The sequence below is a fragment of the Canis lupus genome, chromosome 4 (genome assembly GCF_003254725.2).
Source record: "Canis lupus dingo isolate Sandy chromosome 4, ASM325472v2, whole genome shotgun sequence".
Classification (NCBI taxonomy): Eukaryota; Metazoa; Chordata; class Mammalia; order Carnivora; family Canidae; genus Canis; species Canis lupus.
Genome location: NC_064246.1, coordinates 31,685,398 through 31,705,758, shown reverse-complemented (window position 1 = coordinate 31,705,758; position 20,361 = coordinate 31,685,398). Strand labels below are relative to the sequence as shown.

The window sequence follows — 20,361 nt, the reverse complement described above, 5'->3', positions numbered from 1 at the left end:
GCATTTACAGATTATTCACAAAACACTCCTCTTGGGTCTGGAATGTGTTTCTGGGCCATTGATGTAGGTTATTCCCTGTATTTGGAAATTTCCTACAGGTGTAATCATAAAGCATTATGTGAGGACAAGAAATTATGAAAAACTGGAAATCTGATCATTTCCCCATGATTTACAACATGGTGGGGATCAACTGCCAGATTGATTCCACATTAATTCTCTCACAGAACTTCCCTGGAGGGTATGAAGTATTCAAGATTTCAAAAAAAAATGGAGACAATGGAGATACCAACCAATATAATTGAGCAGTTAGGACCGATTAATAGGGAAAGACTGACAAGTTAAGAGAGCTAGAAATTCAGAAGATCCAATATTTATTCTCAAAAATGTATTCTCATATAAAATTAATCATAAAAAATCATTTTAACTGCTCACAATTTTATAAAGTGTGTTGTGAAGTAGATTATATATCTTGCACTATACTGCTTGACACAACCATTGTACCCCAAGCTGTCATTCTTATGCACTCATCTCTTCACCTAATTTAAATTGAACTTTTAATCATACTGCTAGCCATGACACCTAATCAAGATATTTATTTCAAGAAATGATGAAGAAGGCTTTGCTATTACACCCTCATGAAAGATCAATCAATCGATGGATAGATTAGATAAACAAAAAAACTCTTTTTTGCAAAAACAACATTGTCTATTATTTTGCCCTTCAAGTGTCAGTTCCTTGACTTAAAAATAAAATCACAAACATTTTATTAGTCCCTATCAGAAAGCATCTGGAAGCTAAAGTGTAGAATTAGCAGATCTGAATGTAAATCTTAGAAACTGAGTAATTTGGGTCAGTTAATCAAATTCTCCGAATCAGTTTCTTTAACTATAGAATGACCCTGGTTCAGGATGAGTAATAAATGAAAAAATGTAGATGGAGAACTATCACAATATTCTGCTCTTAGTAAGTCCTCATTCCATGAAACTTGTTTGTATTCAAAATATGGCCCTACTATTAAAGGAAAACCCATAACCCTCTGTCTCTGATTACTGCCAACAATGTGGTCAATTTTTATACTTCTCTGTGCTCACTTTTGTAGTCCACATTATGAGAGTAGCTATTTACAATCTGTGTGTCCAATTTTTAAAAACTACATAAACATCGAAAGAGTGATAGTACTACCAAATTAGCAATAAAGATGGTAACAGCTCAGATCATTCCATTTCATGTCAGTCACAAGAGTGAAATTGTCCCATCATCCTCTCTCAAAAAGCTCTCTCAAGGAGGATGGTGAGTATATGCTTGGTACTGCACTACTTTGGCCATCTCCCGCCATCAGCATCATATAGAACACTACATAATAATAATAATAATAATAATAATAATAATAGTAATAATAAATTTTGCTACTTATTCCCAGACCCTAACAGCTCCTGGGCACAGAATATAAATAAATAGATGCATTTAGAAAAGTCTATTAACATAGGTGTAAGGCTAGGTTACGATTTTCTCTGTGTTCTATGGAATGTAGTAGTAACTATTTAGGGATATACGTAATGTTATTGGATGTGATTGAAATTTATCCAAAATGGAGTACAAGGAGGAAGCACAAAACGACATGAGCAAGATAAACCCAGATGCTCCATATACTCTTGGGTGAGGATCAGTTTAGCCTTGTGGTTATAGTTGCTCTGCTGTAACTCTTCAGGTATTCTTGGCTAAAGCTTCCATCATTTTTCTTTCAATTCTTTCTTCTAGTTACTCATAAGCGCATCATTTGGAAATTTCCAGATAAAGAGGCCATTGGAATAGTCTCAAAAGATTGTCCCCTTATAGATTTTCAGTGCAAACAACAAATACATTATGGTTACTGGGAGAAAGCAACATTAGTGTCTAAATGTGTGTGAAGAGGGAGCCATTCTCATGCATAAGTAACAAATCAACTACGATGAATATAGAAATAAACTGCAAAATATTGTGTCTGTAAAATTAAACTGTATTGAAGGCTGCATGAATGAGGGGCTTCCCACAGCTTATCTGAGCAGTAAGAACCCTATTAAGATCTCTCAAATTGGAGAGAGTGAGGGAAGGGCAGTGGGGGATGGAGTGGGAGCTGAGCACTTATCCCGAGCTGGATGTCTTCCTGCACAGGTAGCCCATGGACAACTCAACTCCTTGTTCATACCAACTGCAGGAGTAAGTGTCTTTTAGGTAGACAGAAAGAACTCTGCTAAGATTTTCTTTTCAGGGAGTCATGGTGTGTGCAGAGTACAAGCCTTGCAGCAGCAGACTCCTAATAACCAAAATGAACATGGAACACCATCACAGGACACGCTGGGCTTCCCTCTCACTCCTGGCTTGTAACCTGCCCTCTTCTGCTAGGGACCAAAGTGGCAATTTGCAAGATAAAACTAGATAAAACTGGATTGTGTTCATCATCCTTCATCTTGGCCCACAAGATTCTATGGGAACCCTCACACAATTGTTCAGAAAACACCTCAAACCAAAAAAAAAAAAAAAAAAAAAAAGCGCAGCAGTGTAAAAAGTCACACAGAAAAATAATGATGCTCAGAGGAATGAGGAGTGAGGTGAGGATTCATAATAATTATAACTCTGTGGGAAAGACTTGTTACCAACATTTTTTTTGCTATCAACTTTTGAATCTGTTACTTCATTTTTCATGTTTAGACTGCATAATCTATGGGGTTTAAATTTTAGCCTTACCACTCACTGAATGTGTATCTTCAAGCAAATACTTTTACTTACCTTTGTTTCATTTTTTTTCATCATTAAAGTGGAGCCCTTTTTCTATCTACTTCACAGGGCTGTATGAGGATTATTTGTAAAGTGCTAAGCCTAGTGTCTGACACAGTGAGCATTAAAAAAGTTTGTTGTTATTTTCATTCTTTTAATAATTACTAAATTAATAAACACATATTATAGAAAGTTGGGAGACTATAGAAAAATATTGACAAGAAAAAATTATGCATATTTCTACCACATTTTGCAGTGGATTGCCTCTGAGTCATTTTTTCAAAAGCTCATATATTAAGTGTAAACATATATTTTACAAATTTAGGTGACCATATAGTACTGCTTTACATATTTTTGGTCATCGTAATTACTCAGCTCTCTCCTTTGCTTTCTATGTATCCTAGGTTAGATGATAAGTTATGTGCTCACCTATTCACACCATATTTGCTATTTCAAATCCTACATTTTATTTAATATCATACAATAGCTGCTTTTCATAACATTAGATGCTGTTCTAAAATATCACGTGTAACAAGTTCTATACGGTATATGAATGAACCATATTTAGTCAATCAAACCATTATCTTTTTTAAAAATGAGAATATGGAAATAATGTTATCAAATGTAAAATGTATTATAGATTTCTTAAAATTAAATGCCCTTGTGTTATTTCTATCTATAGAATAGATGAAAACACAAACAGTACCAAATATACATAAATATGGAATATATGATTAAGACCACATTTATATCCATCAGGAATCTTCAGATTATTCAATAAATTCAGTTAGGATAATGGTTTAACACTATTTTTAAAAATATTTTTCATAATCTCTTAAGTATATACGAATGCAAATGTCAGATAGGTTGACTATATAACCATAGGTATATATGTAAATTACATAGACAATAAACTTTTAATGGCTAAATTAGTAAAATATATTGTTTCATGGTGAAGGAAGTCCAAGTATTAAAACATATGAACTATTTCTTAAATAATGGATAGATTTGGTCACATAAAAGGCAAAACTTCTTTATGTGTCAAAAAAGACAAGTAATAAATCAAAGAGCAATCTCGAAAAATTATTGCATATGTGATAGTGCATGGTTTTTTCTTCAAAATAACAAATTCCTTTAAATAAGACAAAAAAAAAAAACCTACCAGACTTGAAAGTGAGCAAGAATTTTAAAGAACTTTAAAAGTCTAAATGAAACTGATCAATATACAAATGAAAAAGTATTCAATTTTGCTGATAATCAAATTCTATTTAAAACATTGGTGAGATACAATTTTCCCTATGAAATTATCAATTAAAAATATTATCTAGTTCTGTGTAAAAAAAAAGTAAAATGAACTTTCTCCTACTGTGTTCATGGAAATATAAATTAATATAGCTTTTCAGAAAAGTTATTGAAGTGTATTAAAAGTCCAGACATGCATTCTTAAGAAATAAACTGTACAAGATATGCATAATGCTTACCAAACACTGTAATCATGAAAAATTGGAAATCCACTAAATGATCCAGCACAGAAGATTTGTAAACAATTTATAAGACATGCTTATAATGTTATACTCTTTAATAGTTTAAAAAATATAAGATTATATTATGCTGTGTTGAAAACGTCATAATGTATTCAGTGGCCAAAAAAAAAGAAAAAGCAGATTATGATATATGTACAGAATGATCCCAACTTGGTTAGGAAAATTAGTATATTATGTAACAAGATGTTAGATTTTAATTCTTCCTACCTCAGATTTGATTAAGGTATCAATATAACAGATAATAGATAATGAAGTGTGAAACTAATCACTACGTGCAGACTTTATAAAGGAAATGATCCAATAATCTAGAGCCATTCCAGAACACTTGATCTCCCTCGCTGGCTCTGAAAACATAAAGGCAGTGGGAAAAATATGGGTAAGAAAGCCATCTTGGTCCTGAGAGTCTGATGACAGAGGAGTATGAGTGGATTGCTCTCCAGAGCATGTGGGGACAACAGGTGTGTCAGCAGGTCCTGTGGATTAGCTGTGGACCCCATGCAAGAAAGAGGGGATGCCGGCTGCCTGAAGTCCAGCCTGAGAGGCTCCTACTCAGGCCTAAGGACAGCCCACCACTGCCCCCAGGTGCAGCAGACCCTCAGCAAGCCAGGGCCAACTTAGGGAAGGTAGCAGTTGGGAAGCTGGGAGGACGGAGCAGAGCACAGAGGCTAAGGGGAAGCAAGGTCAGTTATGTTTCCCTCTGGTCCCAGTTTACCTGCCTTCAATGTGTCGGTGGATTTTGCGGTATTTCCACATGAAAAGTACAAAAGAGTTGGACTACCATGTGCTAAAATGATTATGAGTGCTTATCTCTGAATGATATCATATTGGGAATTTTTTTAGATTAAATATTATCCTATCTTCCTAGTATTTTAGAAACGGTGTGCACTTGCATGTTGAGTTGGTAAACTTCAGGTGTTTTTGTACGAATTAAAAGGATAGATTTGAAGATAATAGCAACTGAATGTAAAACACCATCCATCTGATGGAAATGATAGACTTTATAAAATTCACAGGGACATGGGCAAAATCGGACAATTCCGTTACTTCTCTTTCAAGGCCAGAACATGATAATAAGAGTTATAGACTTTATGTATAGAACTGTTCTGCTAACAACATTTTTATGGCTACTGGAAAGCAGAGGAATGTAGAAAATGTAGGCATTTGGAGCAGATTCCAGTCTAGAAGACCCCCCGCGCTCTCATCAGTATTGATTAATGGACCAGAGGAGCAAGTGGTGATAGTTTCTGCTTTGTGCCCCCAAGAAACTTCCCTTTCTCCTTCTAATTTATAAATGGAAATTTCCTCCCCAGGACCATGCTGCATAGCCTCCTAGAGAGTCCTTCTCATTCCAGTGTGAATATCCTTATAAAGTTGGGCAGTGTGCAACCCGGGTCCACAGCCACAGCACTCCATGTGGAAAGTTCATTATAATACTCTTTTTCTAGATAAACCTTCTGTGAGCAACCCAACTCTCTCCCCTTCACTTTATGTGAACATTTATTGCCTACCCACTTTTATGATATTTCCTTAAGCTGTCTTGTCTTTTATATGAGTGTATGGGGTTTTTTTTTTTTTTTTGGTACTTGTTTATACGTATTTTCTTGCCTCTATGCAATTGCAGCTATTTGAAACCAGGTAATATGCCTACTGCTTTTTAATCCCTGGCAATATCTGTCTCAGTGCCTCATACACTGTGTAGTTATAAAGGGAATAATAACAGTTAAGATAAAATACAACCATCATGATAATAACAGATAACATTTATTGAGCCCTCACTATGTGCCGAGCACAAAGTTCTCTGAATGAATTATTTTATCTAATTCTAACAATAACTGTATGCATTAGAGACTATTAATATTTTATAAAGAAGAAAACCAGAACCCATCAAGATTAGGCAACTTATCCTATTTCAAACTAATAGTAAGACTTTGAATGAATGAAACATAATTTCTCTCTCTTTTGGACATTACATCCTTTGGAGCCTACAATCCAATTTAAATATATGCAGTTTGCTAGGCCATGGTTTACAGATGGTAGGATCCTTAATTATTATAGTTTGAATCCGTAGCATGGGTGCACTCTGTATGTGCCTAATTATTTGAGGGAATAAATAAGTGAACGAATAAGAAGATATATTATTTCAGCTACATACAGAAAATGAGAGCCGTTTTCTGCTTTTAACCAGGATCCTTCTACAGGTAAAGAAACTGAGCCTCAATTACACTGTGACTGACCAAGGCCATGTTGCTAATATGCAGCATCTTTCCTTACACTCCTCTATCTCACTGTTGACACACTGAAGGATTTTCTATCGTTACATGAAATGGAGAAAGGCAAGAACGCAGAGCCTGTGTCTCTTTGGGGACGTCCCAAATGATAGTCTTCAAGGAAACCTCTTGCATAAGCTTTGCCTGCATCTGCCTGGGCTCCTGGGCCCCATACTGGGTCTTTAAAGGGGGCTCTTGAGTCTCCTTCTCCTGCACAGCAGAGGAGCATCACTGTGCCCCGAGCTGAATGGTTTGAGCACTGGGTAAGTGATGATCCAGTGGGCTCCCTGGTACACAGGGAAGCGGACCTACTGTGCTCAGACCTGACAAATTCATTGTCCCCGCAAACCGTTACAAATGGGGCTGTGTTGACTGGCTCAGTGCTGGCACTCCCACTAGGGCTAGAACCACATGCTACTGCAAATTTATTTTTTGGGTCCCGAAGTGATTATTTCAGGTAAGCTGGGGTCACATAAACCCAGTCTGGAGGGATGGGACATCTAAAACCACACTATTTTTTCTGCTAGCTTTCCTCTGAACCATAGCTGGATGGCTCCTGGCATTTTAGATGCCACTCTAAGAGCAGAGCCTGGTTCCTAAGACTTAGAGAAATAAAGTAAGAATGTAAATCACTACCAGTAATAACCAGATTAGGCTTAGGAATTACTTATGCTAAGCCTCACAAAAGCAAATCAAAACTTAACTAAGTTTCTATGCTATGCTCTCCCAGAAAAGGTAGGCCAAGGTCAACCAATCCGTACTTGTGTGCTCAGCCCAAGTTACCTGACCAGGATTTAAGATTTCCCTTTGCTTCATATAAGGTAAGTAACCCTGCTTTAAACAGTTAGCAAAAACTCGGTATCACTTCCTCATTCCTACTCACTTTGGTCCATCGAAATCACTCACCTTCTATAGCTCTTCAGGGATCTTTTTTATCTGCTAGGTTGGATGGCGCCCCATCCGTGAACTGCTGAATTTTTATTAGATCTGTAAATCATGGACATTTTTCTTTGCAACGGTTCATATGGACTGGATCCAGAAGTTCTCCTCATCCTCCCTTGGGGGAGACTAGATGACTCTGAGAGTGTAAGCTATAAAAGCCCCACGTCAAAGCCTGGGCCTGCAGACTTGTCACCTGCGGCCAGCCCTGGGGACCCTGGGAGTTAGATGCTGGTGGAGAGAGGAAGTCACAGCTACGTCTGGGAACGGCTACCTTCAGCCACGTGTGAGGAGGACCCTCACTGTAGATTGGCATCTTCTCTCCTCTACACCATTCTTTGATTCCGTTCTGATTCCATTCTCTGGAGCTTTTCTCATGCTTCCCCCGGCCAGTGATGACATGAGGATCTTGATGATAACTCAGGTTGGCATGCGCTCCTAAGAGAGGACGCTCCGGAAAATGTCTGCCTGCATCCTTGACCAGCTTATGATTCTTCAGTTCCATCTGGTTTTCTGCTTCAAGGTGGAAGATGGTGCCTGACTGGGTGGGTGCAGGTGTTTAGGAAGTGAAAAATGGACAGGAGTGATAGGTTGATCCTACATTTGTTGGAAGGGGGACTGGTTGTGAAGCAATTCAACGAGAAAATGTGTAGAAGATTGTAGGGCTTCCTGGGTGTTGCTGGCTGTAGGAAGCAGAGTGTAGACATATGCAGGTCCAGGATGCCACATCGACGGCTGCTGGCTCCTCCATAGTCAGGTCCTCTGGATCTTGACCCGAGTCTGTTCCTCTTACCATCTTCCTCCTGAACCCGTGCTCACTATTCATCCTTGTGATCAGAATGTGGCTTCCGCACACTGAATACGTATGAGGGTTCAATTCACCTGACAGTGATGCAGAAGATATTTTTTCAAAATCTGACATCAAGGCAGCTAGAAGTTTGATTCATGCGTGTATACAGTTCTTCCCGAGTGGGGTTAATCACAGGTTCTTTGGGGGTAAAGAATGAGTGTTTAGAAGAGCAGGTCTGAGGACTCACCCTGGGGCCAGGTGTAGACAATGGTCATAGCAGCGACTGAGCTTTCTCATGGGGACATCCAGGCATTATTTCCCCAAATGCATGCACGCTGGGGTTTTATTTATTTTTTAAAATTAATTGGAGGGACACACATTTCCGAAACAACCCTGCCTTGCCTGGGGGAGAATAGAATGACAGAGGTTTCTAACCCGCTGTTAACGGATTTCGCTAAAATAGAGCAGACATTCGGCAAACGGGAGAGAGGGAGGAAGGAAGAAGGGAGAGAAGAAAGAGGAGAGAGGAGGAGAAAGAGGGAGGCTGTTGGAGGGAAGCTTATTTCCTGAGTGCAGAGTCATTCGAGGATATCATGTGCAGCAAATTAAACGATCCTTCAGCAAGAATTTTGACAAGAAAATTTCATTAGGGATTTAAATCTCTATGGAAGCTCAAGTTGCTGCATTAAGATATGAAAATTGTGCAAATATTGTTCCTTAGAATAATGTTTGCTGCAGGTCATTGAGTTTCAGTCAATGAAATTGAGAGTGATAAATGTCATAGTGGAAACCAGGGAAGGGGGGGCGGCGGGGAGGAAGGGAAGAGGCCCGCACTCCAATGCTCAGGCGCCCGAGTCACTTGGATCAGAAGTTAGACTCCAGCATTAACTGGCTGCGTGACCTTGAGCAAGTTTATTTAACATCTCCGAGGCCTAATTTCCTCATCTATAAAACGTGAGCAGCTGCCAGTGACTCCGCTAGACTGTGACTGGGGGGGTTTAGTGAGATAACCCAGGTGAGGCCCCTGGCACAGTGGCAGGCACCCGAGAGCTCTCAACACACACCAGTGACTCTACTGATGAGTCAACGTGGGGCTGCTGTTCCTCAGGCACTGACTTCTTGCCAGTCTGGGTGATGGGTGCCTATTGGGATTATTAGTGCCATTCTTTGGGTGAAATGTCTGGGGTTCAGAGGCCTAGTGAACATGCCAAGGTCACAGAAGAGTAAGTGCCTCCGCCAGCACCATGCCCATGCTTACGGGTCTGTGTTTCTCTCCCTCACTAGACCGCAGGGGCCTCGGAGCCTAAACTCTGTGTGTACCTTTGTACTAACAGAATCTGACCGCTTAGACAGGCCCTGGTAAAAGCTCAGAAAGTACCCCGTGGAGTGAATTCAGGACCACCTACATCAAGGGAGGCATGCGTGCATAAATGCTTTTCCCATTTATTTTATTTTATTATTTTCTCCATTTATTTTTTCATTAGTTTTTTAAAAGATTGTATTTATTTATTTGACAGAGAGAGAGAGAGAGAGAGAGGAAGAGCACAAGCAGGGGGAGCAGCAGAGGGAGAGGGAGAAGCAGGCTCCCCACTGAACAGGGAGCCTGACTCCAGGCTCCATCCCAGGACTCCTGGATCCCAGGACCCCACAAAGGCAGACGCTTGACCAACTCAGCCAGCCAGGGACCCCTGCTTTTCCCATTTAAACTCTTAGGGACTCATTGATTGGGTTTCTCAATGCTTTCTTTCTTAGTCTTTGTTTCAAGGTTTTCTGGAGTATTGACTCACACAACCTTATGCCATTTTACAGGAAAACAGGAGAAAAAGGGAAAAAAAAATCATATACTTCCACAATCCAAATACTAGAAGTTCCCTTTCAGCATTTTTTTTTCTTACCATTGGACCAAGAGATGTTCCTACTGCAATTTTATGTGACAATAATTTTCTATGTTGCTGTTTTTCACCCAATAGGGATATTTCTTACAAGTATCATTTTAATGGCAATTTAATAGAGCATTATAGATGTGCCATATGAAATTTTACTTAAACATAGTTTTGCTGTTGGTTTTCAGCATGTGTCCATTTTTCACCATTGGAAATACTGCTGCACTAAATATTTTTATGCATATGAGACCGAGGTTTTCAGGCTAGCGATCACTTTTTTTTAAGGAGCACAGTCCCTATGGAGGGCCTCATCCTCAATTTTGTAGGGATGGACTATGATACCTAAGTGCATGGCAAGGGTTTGGTTAGATTGTCTAAGGAGAGATTATTTCACCTATTCTGCACCATATGTGAGCCCTGCCCCCATACCTTGTCCTCTAACCTGCTGACAGATATCTCAGGGCCATATATGAAAAGTAAAAGGAAGGAAGAAGGAAGGAAGAAGGAAGGAAGGAGGGGAGAGGAGGAGAGGGAAGAAAGGACAGGGAGAAACCTAAAAGGAGGGAATAATAAAAAAAAAACAGAAGAAAGGAAAGGGGAGAACAGAAGGGAAGTAAAGAGAAGAACAGAGAAGGAAAGAAGAGGGGGAAACAGAGAGAAACTAGGTATATCAGCCAAAAAAAAAAAAAAAAAAGGAAGAAATAAGGGTAAAGAACAAAATCAGCAAGCCCATTCTTGTAAGGGCTTTGTAATATTCCAGATCCATGTCTCCAACCACAACCACATGCTTGAGACACCTGCTTAGCGAGTGGCAAGATCATAACATAAAACAACAACAAAAAAACACACTCTAGTAACTGTCCTCTCTCAGGGTAATTTCTAGGCACCTGTGCCTCAGGTTTCAGAGAAGGAGATAATTCACAGCCTGCTTGCTTGCTGAATTTTAGGAAACCTCCACTTGTCTCAAGGAGAGTTAAATTTGTAAAGAAGCAAGTAGTTATGATTATATCATAGCTCATCTTGCCAAGATAAAACGCAAAGTAAGTGAAATCATACACACCTTCCCCTTTTAGAAAATTTTGCATTTACCTAAGGAGATGTAGGTAGAAATTCAGCAGCGGGGGCGGAAGGAGAGATGAAAATATGCATTTTGAAAAGATATGGAAAGATGGCTAGATCTGTCCATTATCCAGCGGTGTGCTCACTCCCCCAGGGCCCACTTCTGTGTGTCATCAATATGCAATATTTTGTGTAAGTCTGTCTTATGCGTGGTTGGGATTCAGAAAACTGTAACATCACCTTTGTGGTTTGGAAATGCCTGTCATTATCCTCAGTGAACTAAACTGCTGATTCAATGAAAGAAAGAAAGAAAGAAAGAAAGAAAGAAAGAAAGAAAGAAAGAAAGAAAGAAAGAAAGGAAGGAAGGAAGGAAGGAAGGAAGGAGAAAGAAAGAAGAAGAGAAAGAAGAGAAGAGAAAAAGAAAGAAGAAAAGAAAAGAAAAGAAAAAAGAAAAGAAAAGAAAAGAAAAGAAAAGAAAAGAAAAAAGAAAAGAAAAGAAAAGAAAAGAAAAACCCCCTTTTCCATAGAGGTGGTTCAAATTGTAGCCGTCATTGAAAGCACAGAAGATTATTTACGAATAAGGCACAAAATTCACACTTGACTACAGCTGGTCAGATTTGCATCCAGTGTTACCTTTACCCCATAGAGAGACAAAGAGCAAAGGACTAGCAATATTTCTCAGTGGCAAACCGTCCCCTTCCACGAATGACACAAAACAAACCATTTGCCAACAGTCCAGTGACCAGTGGTCCTTGCAAGCAGCGTGGCTAAGCATGGGTTTTCCCACCTTGAATGCTTCTTATGTGATGTTTTATATGTACATTTTCTTACTAAGTACGGTCAACGGGCCTAGGCTTAATATCCTCAAGAATTCCCCAGCAAAGCGTAAGAAGCAGTAGGAGACTGTAGCTTCCAGAACATTCTGTTAGGCCAATTCCCTGCTGTCACAGTGGGCCTGGCGGGGACGTGCGAGCTCAGGGAGCCCCGCGGGCTGCATCCAGAGACCAGGTCCCCTCATGGAAGACATGCAGACCCAGGCCCAGGGCAAGTCGGCGCGGAGACAGCTTCGGCCTCTGACACCTGTCCCCTCAGCCCCCCCAGGCCGCCTTCAGCAGAGCAAGCCCTGCTCCCACCTTAGAGAGAGAAGAAAAACCGCTTGACCTACTTGGATCCGACAGGATGGAATCCGTTTTCGGCAGGAACTGATCACACCGCACTCCCTGGTAGCCTTCTCTGCACCTGGGGACAGGGGGACAAACACATGCATGTGGCCGTGAAAGACTCCAACCAGCAGCCTGGCCAGAGACCAGGGCCCGCCTGCCCTGCTGGGGCGATCCCCACCACGGGCTCAGGCTACGGGGACACAGCCCAGCACTTTGCTGTCACTGTTTCCCAGGGGAAGCCGAACAGCACCTTGAGGTGCCCCCCAGGTCATGACGGGGGGCACAGTCCCCTTCAGGGGCCAGCCCGGCCGCAGGGGCAGGCAGGCCTTTCCATCATGCAGGGCGCTCATCTCTACGGGCTGCAAATGCCCCTCTGGAAGCCCAGCCTAGGGCTCCTTTTGCCAATAAAAAAAAAAATCATTCTCTCATATGAGTGACCCAATCTTATCAGATGTTGACTACGGTTTATCTTCCTCGTGTTTTAGGAGTTTGCTCATTTGCTACCTTGCCCTCTTTTTATTTTTATGTTTTGTTTGTTTGTTTGTTTATTTGTTTGTTTGTTTTTTAACGTGGCTGATCCTCACATGGCCAGAAATAACAGTTATTTTACAGCTGCTAAGATCCGAAAGGCACCCATGTCTTACAGGCAAGTTTCCCTCAAACATTCCTATTTCTCCCCCCTCATTTCTCTCCCTTCTTTTCTTTTCTTTTTTTTTTTTTTCTCTCCCTTATTTTCATGCTCGTGTGCGAAGTGCCTGCTCTCTGGCAGGCGGAGTGCGAGGCAACTCTCCCGAGGCCAGGGGGCAGCCTGGAGGCCTGTGTCAGTATTTCAGGGGTCTACATTTTATCTGTAAAATGTGACTTTTTTTTTTTTTTTATCACAACAAAAGTAAAATGTTGCTTTGTACTTGTTGTCTTTTATTAAGAATTTACTCCCCCCATTTCTCACAGAGATAACAGTCGGGGGTCATTGTTGCAACCAGATTCATGTAAGGACTAAGCAGTCCTCATGAGTTGCGTAAGACTCTGTACTGCTCAGAGTACCCTCCATCCTCTCTGTACTTTGCTGAGTAGTAGAGGGGGGAAGCTTCAACAGTAGTTTCTGGCAATAACTGGGAAGACTTTTTCTTTTTTTTTTTTTTTTTTAATAACAAGGAATTGGCATAATTGGGGATGAAGGTAAAACTTGGAACTGAGATCGAGAAGATGGAACGTATGTAGAAAGGCTCTTAAAAATGTAGACCTTGGTTGCATTCATTATTTGTGGAGGCTCAAACTTGTGAAGGTTCAATACCATACTTTTTCCATTTATTCTGCATTTTGATTCTGAAAAGAAATCTGGCTTTGCCCATTTCTTATTAAAAAAACTTGTAAAAAAAAAAAAATTTGCCGGCAGCCCCGGCGAGGAGGCCTGTCACCCCAGCCCTGCCAGGCCTGAGCCTCGGCTTCACACAGCTCACCCAGTCAGGGCCACTTGGTCGCCTCACCCAGCGTCAGCCCATCAGCCGGCAGCTCAAGGGACAAATGTGGCCGGTGCCCCAAACGCCTGCCTCTGTAAGCGGGGAGGTGGCCGTTGGCGGCCTGCTGGAAGCTTCACCTGTCACGCTCGAGTGACAGAAGCAGGGAAGCATCCATCGCCGCTCCTGGGATGCATCTGTCCTACTTACAGAGGGAGATGTTGTGCTGCTGGCACAAAAATCGGATTTGAAAACCAACCCTCTGGTTATTAGCAATCAACACAATCGAGCAAAGAATTCCACAGGATCATGGTGTCAGAGATGAGGGCCCTGAATGCTCTCTTCAGCATATGCTCTGTTTTGGGGTGTCTTAGAGTATTAGGCAAGGTCTACTGCAGTGGGAGCAGCAACCGAAGGGCATGGAGGGAATTTTACTGCCCCCCACGGTGAGCCAAACTGCAAGGCAGGTGAAGGGCAGGCTCTCTCTAGCACCTTCTTAAGCCTGGCACTCTGGAGTGTATTTGGTAATTCTCCTCGTAGACCAAGAAGCAAGACTCCTGATTTAGGAGTATCCAGTACCCTGGATACCCAACAGACCATTGAAACAATTTGTTTGAGCAGCCACATATTGTCATCACTTTTGTTTTGTTATCCATTTATTGCACTTGAGACACAGCAGACATACCCCTCCGTCCGTGATGGTAAAAGTCTGAAAATACTTAGGACCAAAGCATACTGATGATGAAAAACTAAATTCCTGTTCTCCTAAAGCCGCCCCAGGCTGTCAGGGTGCCTTTATTCAGAATTACCAGAACCACAGTGCTTTAATCCTTATGCCCCCCCCACCCACCCACCCAAATGATGAGGTATGGGCTGGGTGCGTGCTATGGTGCACACTCACCTTCTTGGAGGTTTTATTTCTAACATATGTGGGAGCTGTGAAGCACACTCTACTCTTTGATTCTTTGCATCTTCAGTTAATATGAAAATGGTATCCTAGGGAGATGTCTGATTTCAAGGGAAAGTGCTTTTTTGTTTTGTTTTGCTTTTTAAGGGGGTTCTTCATTACTGACAACGCATTTTTCCATTTGTGTGTGGAAAGAAAACTATGGAAAGGTGTTTGACATTTTTCTGGGCTTAAGCTGATTTTCTGGGAGGGTGAGCCCACTCTGAAGTGCTCGGGCCTCACGGGGTGTGTGGAAAACGGCACAGCAAGGGCCTTCCTGCGGCCTTCATACCTGCGTGCTGCAGACGGTCACGTGTGACCATGCTCGATGCTGGCCCAAACCAGGCTGGGAAACCCGCCAGGGCCTGTGTGCCTGGATATGTAGCCAGTCCTGCTCCTTTGTTAAGGAGGCAGTGTCTCTGCTAATTGGTGCCAGGTTTTAAGAAGGACACATTAAAATTTCCACTGAAAAATCACACATAGGTCATATTGATAAGTTCAGACCCATCCAAATGTGAAGACCAAATGGGCCGGTAGGTAATGCCAATGTACTGGACTGAATGCATGACAATATTAAAGACATAAAGCAAAGCAAAAAAAAAAAAAAAAGAAAGAAAGAAAGAAAGTCAAGTTGCAGGTCTATTGCATTGACCGAGTTTGGCGGGACTTCCGACAGTGTAACAAGCATTTCTTTGGAGAAATATCATTGTATGTTTATTTTGGTTTTGGTTAGTCTTGAGAGGATTCTGAGAGTGTTTCTGTTCACTTTGTAAGAGGTTTGCATTCTGAAGGATTTAGGTATATGCAAAACAGAAGTTCACATAATAAAAAGGTCTTTGGTCATCTAAGGATGATAGAATTTATAAAATTTTAAAAATACATGTGTAAAATAATGATAAGCATTTTTTAAAAAGCACAGATCTTCTCTTACCTAGGTTAATATTCTATTTGTTTTCCTATTCTGCATTGCTTTCTTTTTTTTTCTTTCTGCATTGCTTTCAAATGTCCATTCAATTCACACAGTCTCTGCTCTATGAATTTCTTTATCCTTTAGAAACATCAATCACAGTGATCATATTAAAAATCCCAATATTCCCTGGTGGTTTTGTAGGTAAGTTTTGATTCTAAGCTGAATGGCCTAAGAGCCCAGGGGGCAGGCTCAGGACAGGAAGTAGAGCCCAGGTTGACAAACAGTTATGGGAGAATTGTTATCAATGGTGAATCAACCCCAAACACACTCAGTCTACAAGAGCTAAGACATTTTACCTTGAAAAAAAAAATTCGTCTTAAACTCTATGTTTATCTACTCTATGATGAAAGAGCTGTCAGTTCTGAAACCAGGAAGTTCTTGCTCATGTGGTTTGCTTTGTTTATTTCCAAACTTAAAAGGCAGGAGGGAAGGACATAGTTGAGGAGACAATGTCCAAAGCAAGGCAAGGCAGGTGAGAGGCTGAAGGGACACCGTGTTGGGGGGACTGTGGATAAGAGAGCTCGGGCTGACAATGAAGTGGGGGGAAGAGCTTGGAGACTGTGCTGGTGAGCCTCAGGCCTGGATCACAAGCCAGGATCCTGACTGTCTGGGGACAGGGCCCGCTGTGCAGTTTCAAAGCAAACATCTCTCTTTCTACTTTTTTACATCCTTCCAGCTTGGCCCTTGCCCCACACCTCACTTGTTCAGCTGTATCTAGAATAACAAACTCTCTCTTCTCTTTAGTTTTCCTCTTCTCTATCATCCCTGAGAAAAAGCCCAGTTTTAGTGAAAAGTTTTAAAAAGCAATCCTTGGGCGAAAGAGAAGAAGAGACTAGAACTGGCAAAGATGAGAAAATACAACATGCATGATTGTCAGCTGGATTTCAAAACTCGCTTTGTCTGGTGTGGTGAAGAAGAAGTGGTTAACACATCACCCAGCCTGGATGTGGAGGACCCAAAGGAAGAGACTTTTAGAATGGTCCATCATTTGCTGATGGTCCATCATTTGCTGATGGACAGAAATCCCACTGCTAACTTCAGACCATTCCCATCTCCTCTCTTACAATACTCTGTGCCAGTTGTTTTCCTTGAACCCATTTCTTGAGTAACAACTACACTAGAGCTAATCATATTAGTGACTTTGAGTGACAATTAAAGAACTCTCACTTGTGGGCAACAGTCTCCCTACATTTCCAGATTATTCTTCCATTTTCCCTCTTCTTTTTGTTAGGAAAACAAAACAAAAGAAAACAAAACCAAATAACCCCCAAATCGTTCCACTGCGGGAACTGTACTAGCCTTAGTCCTCATCTGTTGATTTCCTGGTCATTTACTCCTTAATGGAAGGTGTCATCATTGCTTCACTCTGCTCTCCTCCTCTCTTCCTCTGTCTTCATTGTCAGGGGATTGATTATGCACATGGATGGCCCAGTCAATAGATGGTTGCTTACAACATGTCTTCCTCTTGTTTATCACAATGACTCAGTGTTGCGTTTATAGTCTCATTTCTGTGTTTAGTAGTTGCGTAGATGTACTTTTCGCAAATCACTTAACATCCCTGTTCTCCAGTTTCAATCCAAGAGAAATGGGAATGATCCCAGGAAGGAGAAAAATGAACAAGTACACATAGCTGATATTCTACACATGCATTTTGGGCATTTTTATGACTATAGGCCTTATACCTGGCATATCTGCAGAGATGCATTTGACATGATTTATAGAGAGAAACGTTTGAAGGACGGAAACATGTTCAAATGTTTGCTTCAATCCCTATGTAGTGCCTGGTCTCTGCATTCATTTTAGAGAAAGTATATATATACGTGCTTTCTTATTGGAAACTTGATTTTAGACATAAAATTTGAACTAGCAGAAATCAATTAACTTCGCAAGAGAAAAGGTGGCAAACTGTGTGGGTTGTTTCCTGCCTGTATCGACTTATATTCATAAAAAAAATGACAATTACTCTTTGATGTTACAGGAAAGTAGACACTTTGTCAGTGATATACAAGTCTGCCAATTTTCAGGAGCCTATTAAATGCTGATTTGAAAAGAGAACGACCCCTCCAGGTATTCTTCGCTTATCTCCTGCCAATTCTCTTCAGCCTCAATGGCAGACCTTGGTTGGGGAAAAATGGAAAAGATCATCAGGCATTTAAACTTTACCTTTGAAAGGTAAGTTGGTTTGGAGGGCTTAAATCCAGAATCAGCTGTTTGCTGGCTATTTAGGTTTCTGTGTCTCCTTCCTTTCATCTGCAAAATGGAGGTAATAATAGTAGCTCTCATCTAGAATTATTATTAAGAATAAATTATATAACACCTGTGGTTCAGGGTAAGCACTCAATAAATGTTAGCTTTCTTAAAAGGAAATATTCTTTGAATTTAAAATCATCATCACAGCTTTGCAAGTGAGGAAACAGATTTCAAAAGTTAAGTATCTGATTCTTACATCTCACATCCAATAAGTAGTTGAACTAGAGGCAAACTCAACTGGGGATGATTTTACAGCCTTCACTTGATCTGTGGCACTTCCTGACATTCTTCATGGAAAATCAAAGGGATTTCCATTCTTCTTGGAAAAATGATACATAGATCATTATATACCCAGGTACCTTTCCCAAGATTAATATTTGAAAATATGGGGACACCTGGGTGGCTCAGTGGTTGAGTGCCTGCCTTCGGCCCAGGGCGTGATCCTGGAGTCCAGGGATCGAGTCCCACATCGGGCTCCTTGCAAGGAGCCTGCTTCTCCCTCTGCCTGTGTCTCTGCCTCTCTCTCTCTCTGTGTGTCTCTCATAAATAAATAAAACCTTTAATTTTTTTTTTTTTTTAAATATGGCCCAACTATCATGAACTGAAGCCATGATTAAGAGTAAGAATTAGGGCAGCCCGGGTGGCTCAGCGGTTTGGTGCGGCCTTCGGCCCAGGGCATGATCCTAGAGACCTGGAATCGAGTCCCACGTTGGGCTCCCTGCATGGAGCCTGCTTCTCCCTCTGCCTGTGTCTCTGCCTCTCTCTCTCTCTCTCTCTCTCTCTCTCTGTCTCTCATGATTGTATAAATAAATAAAAAAAGAGAGTAAGAATTAAAGACATAGATTTATAAGTTACTGTCCAATCTCAAAACATTCTTAAGCAAACCATGTCACAGAAACTAGTCACTGATTTAAAGGCATATTTCCCAAGCTTCATGTTAATTTAAAAGGTAATCACCAGAATGCCTGGGGTACTCAGCCCATTAAGCATCCAACTCTTGATTTCAGCTCAGGTCCTGAATTCAAGGTCATGGATCCAACCTGGTGTCAGGCTCCCTGCTCAGCAGAGTCTGCTTGTCCCTCTCCCTCTGCTCCTCCTTGCTCGCGCTTCTCTCTCTCTCTCTCTCTCTCTCTCTCAAATAAATAAGTTAAGACAAATTTTTATAAATAAATAAATAAATAAATAAATAAATAAATAAATAAATGGTCATCACTAACTACCAACAGGAAGACTCTTCAGGGGCACTACTATTGAAGAATGATAATGACATCTCTTCATTTCAGACTAATTCTTGATTTCAGTCCTCAGTTAAAAATTAAAACCCAAGCACAAACAAACCAAAAGAGAATGAAGTTCAGCAGGGCCAGTGAACTGCCCAGCATAGAAGAGATAGGGGATACAGGAACCAGAATTCCCCCACCAGGTCTCCACCTGAATGCAAGTGGGTGTTGAATGGATCAGGAACTCTTCTAGCTAAGGTTCTGCAGCCTAGAGTCGTCGTTAATGGTGTGAGAGCACATTGCCTTGCCTGCCACTCACTGCTGAAGCTGAGATCTAGGTCTGGCTATGGAGAATATTGAGAGCCTGATTACAGTGTAAGCTTTCCTTAGCTGAATTTAAAATTTAATTAAGTGGTCTTATTTAAAAGGAACACTAATTAAGATAGCAAGATCGTTAAGTTAACCAGTTGGAATTAAAAGTACCCACATACTGGCTGTAGGTACAGCCTTTCCAACATCATTTCAGGTGTAACTGGAAGAATGTGGAATTGCATTATTTTAAACTGCAAACCACCTTCAAACTCATGAAGATTCTCCAGTGTGTTACCAATAGCTTTCAAAATTACCACAAATTCCACGGCTGAGACTGAGGCAACTGTTTTTTATAATGTCATTCATCTTACAAGTATGGTGTTTCTTGCTAAGGAATTTGTATCTGTAATCTTAAGAAAGTGTAGAGGTTTATTTTTAAAAATTTCCCTTTAGCAAAGTTTGAATTCAAAAGTAGATGGAGGCCGATTATTTCATCCTAAGACTGCTGTGCTTTCAGAAGGGAATCTGAAAGCATCTGTTCAAATCCAGGAGGTGTGCTCCATTCTGTTACTATTGGAACCCCAAAGACAGAAACAAAAAAAATGATTGCAAGTCTGAGAAATACAAATGTGTATTTACTCAAATACACATATATATTATTATAATATATATAATATATATTATGTTATATATATAACACATATACACATATATATTATTATAATATATATAATATATATTATGTTTTATATATATATATATAAAACACAAATGTGTATTTACTCAAATGCAAGTTCTTTTTTTTTT

General features: G+C 40.6%; 1 protein-coding gene and 1 long non-coding RNA gene across 11 annotated transcripts in view; one reads left to right on the top strand and one right to left on the bottom strand.

The window, feature by feature from the left end:
* The window catches only part of NRG3 (neuregulin 3), a 1,039,823-nt gene that overhangs the window by 227,139 nt on the left and 792,323 nt on the right, over positions 1-20,361 (bottom strand). For all 7 annotated transcript variants that reach the window (XM_025435065.3, XM_025435067.3, XM_025435066.3 and 4 more), the window contains exon 3: positions 12,402-12,475. In XM_025435065.3, coding sequence (XP_025290850.1) covers positions 12,402-12,475 — 74 coding nt within the window. The remainder of the gene's footprint in view (positions 1-12,401; positions 12,476-20,361) is intronic.
* LOC112651757 (uncharacterized) overlaps positions 1-20,361 on the top strand; it is a 67,688-nt gene that overhangs the window by 41,380 nt on the left and 5,947 nt on the right. For all 4 annotated transcript variants that reach the window (XR_007410181.1, XR_003131007.3, XR_003131008.3 and 1 more), the window contains exon 4: positions 17,751-17,944. This is a non-coding gene — a long non-coding RNA (uncharacterized LOC112651757). The remainder of the gene's footprint in view (positions 1-17,750; positions 17,945-20,361) is intronic.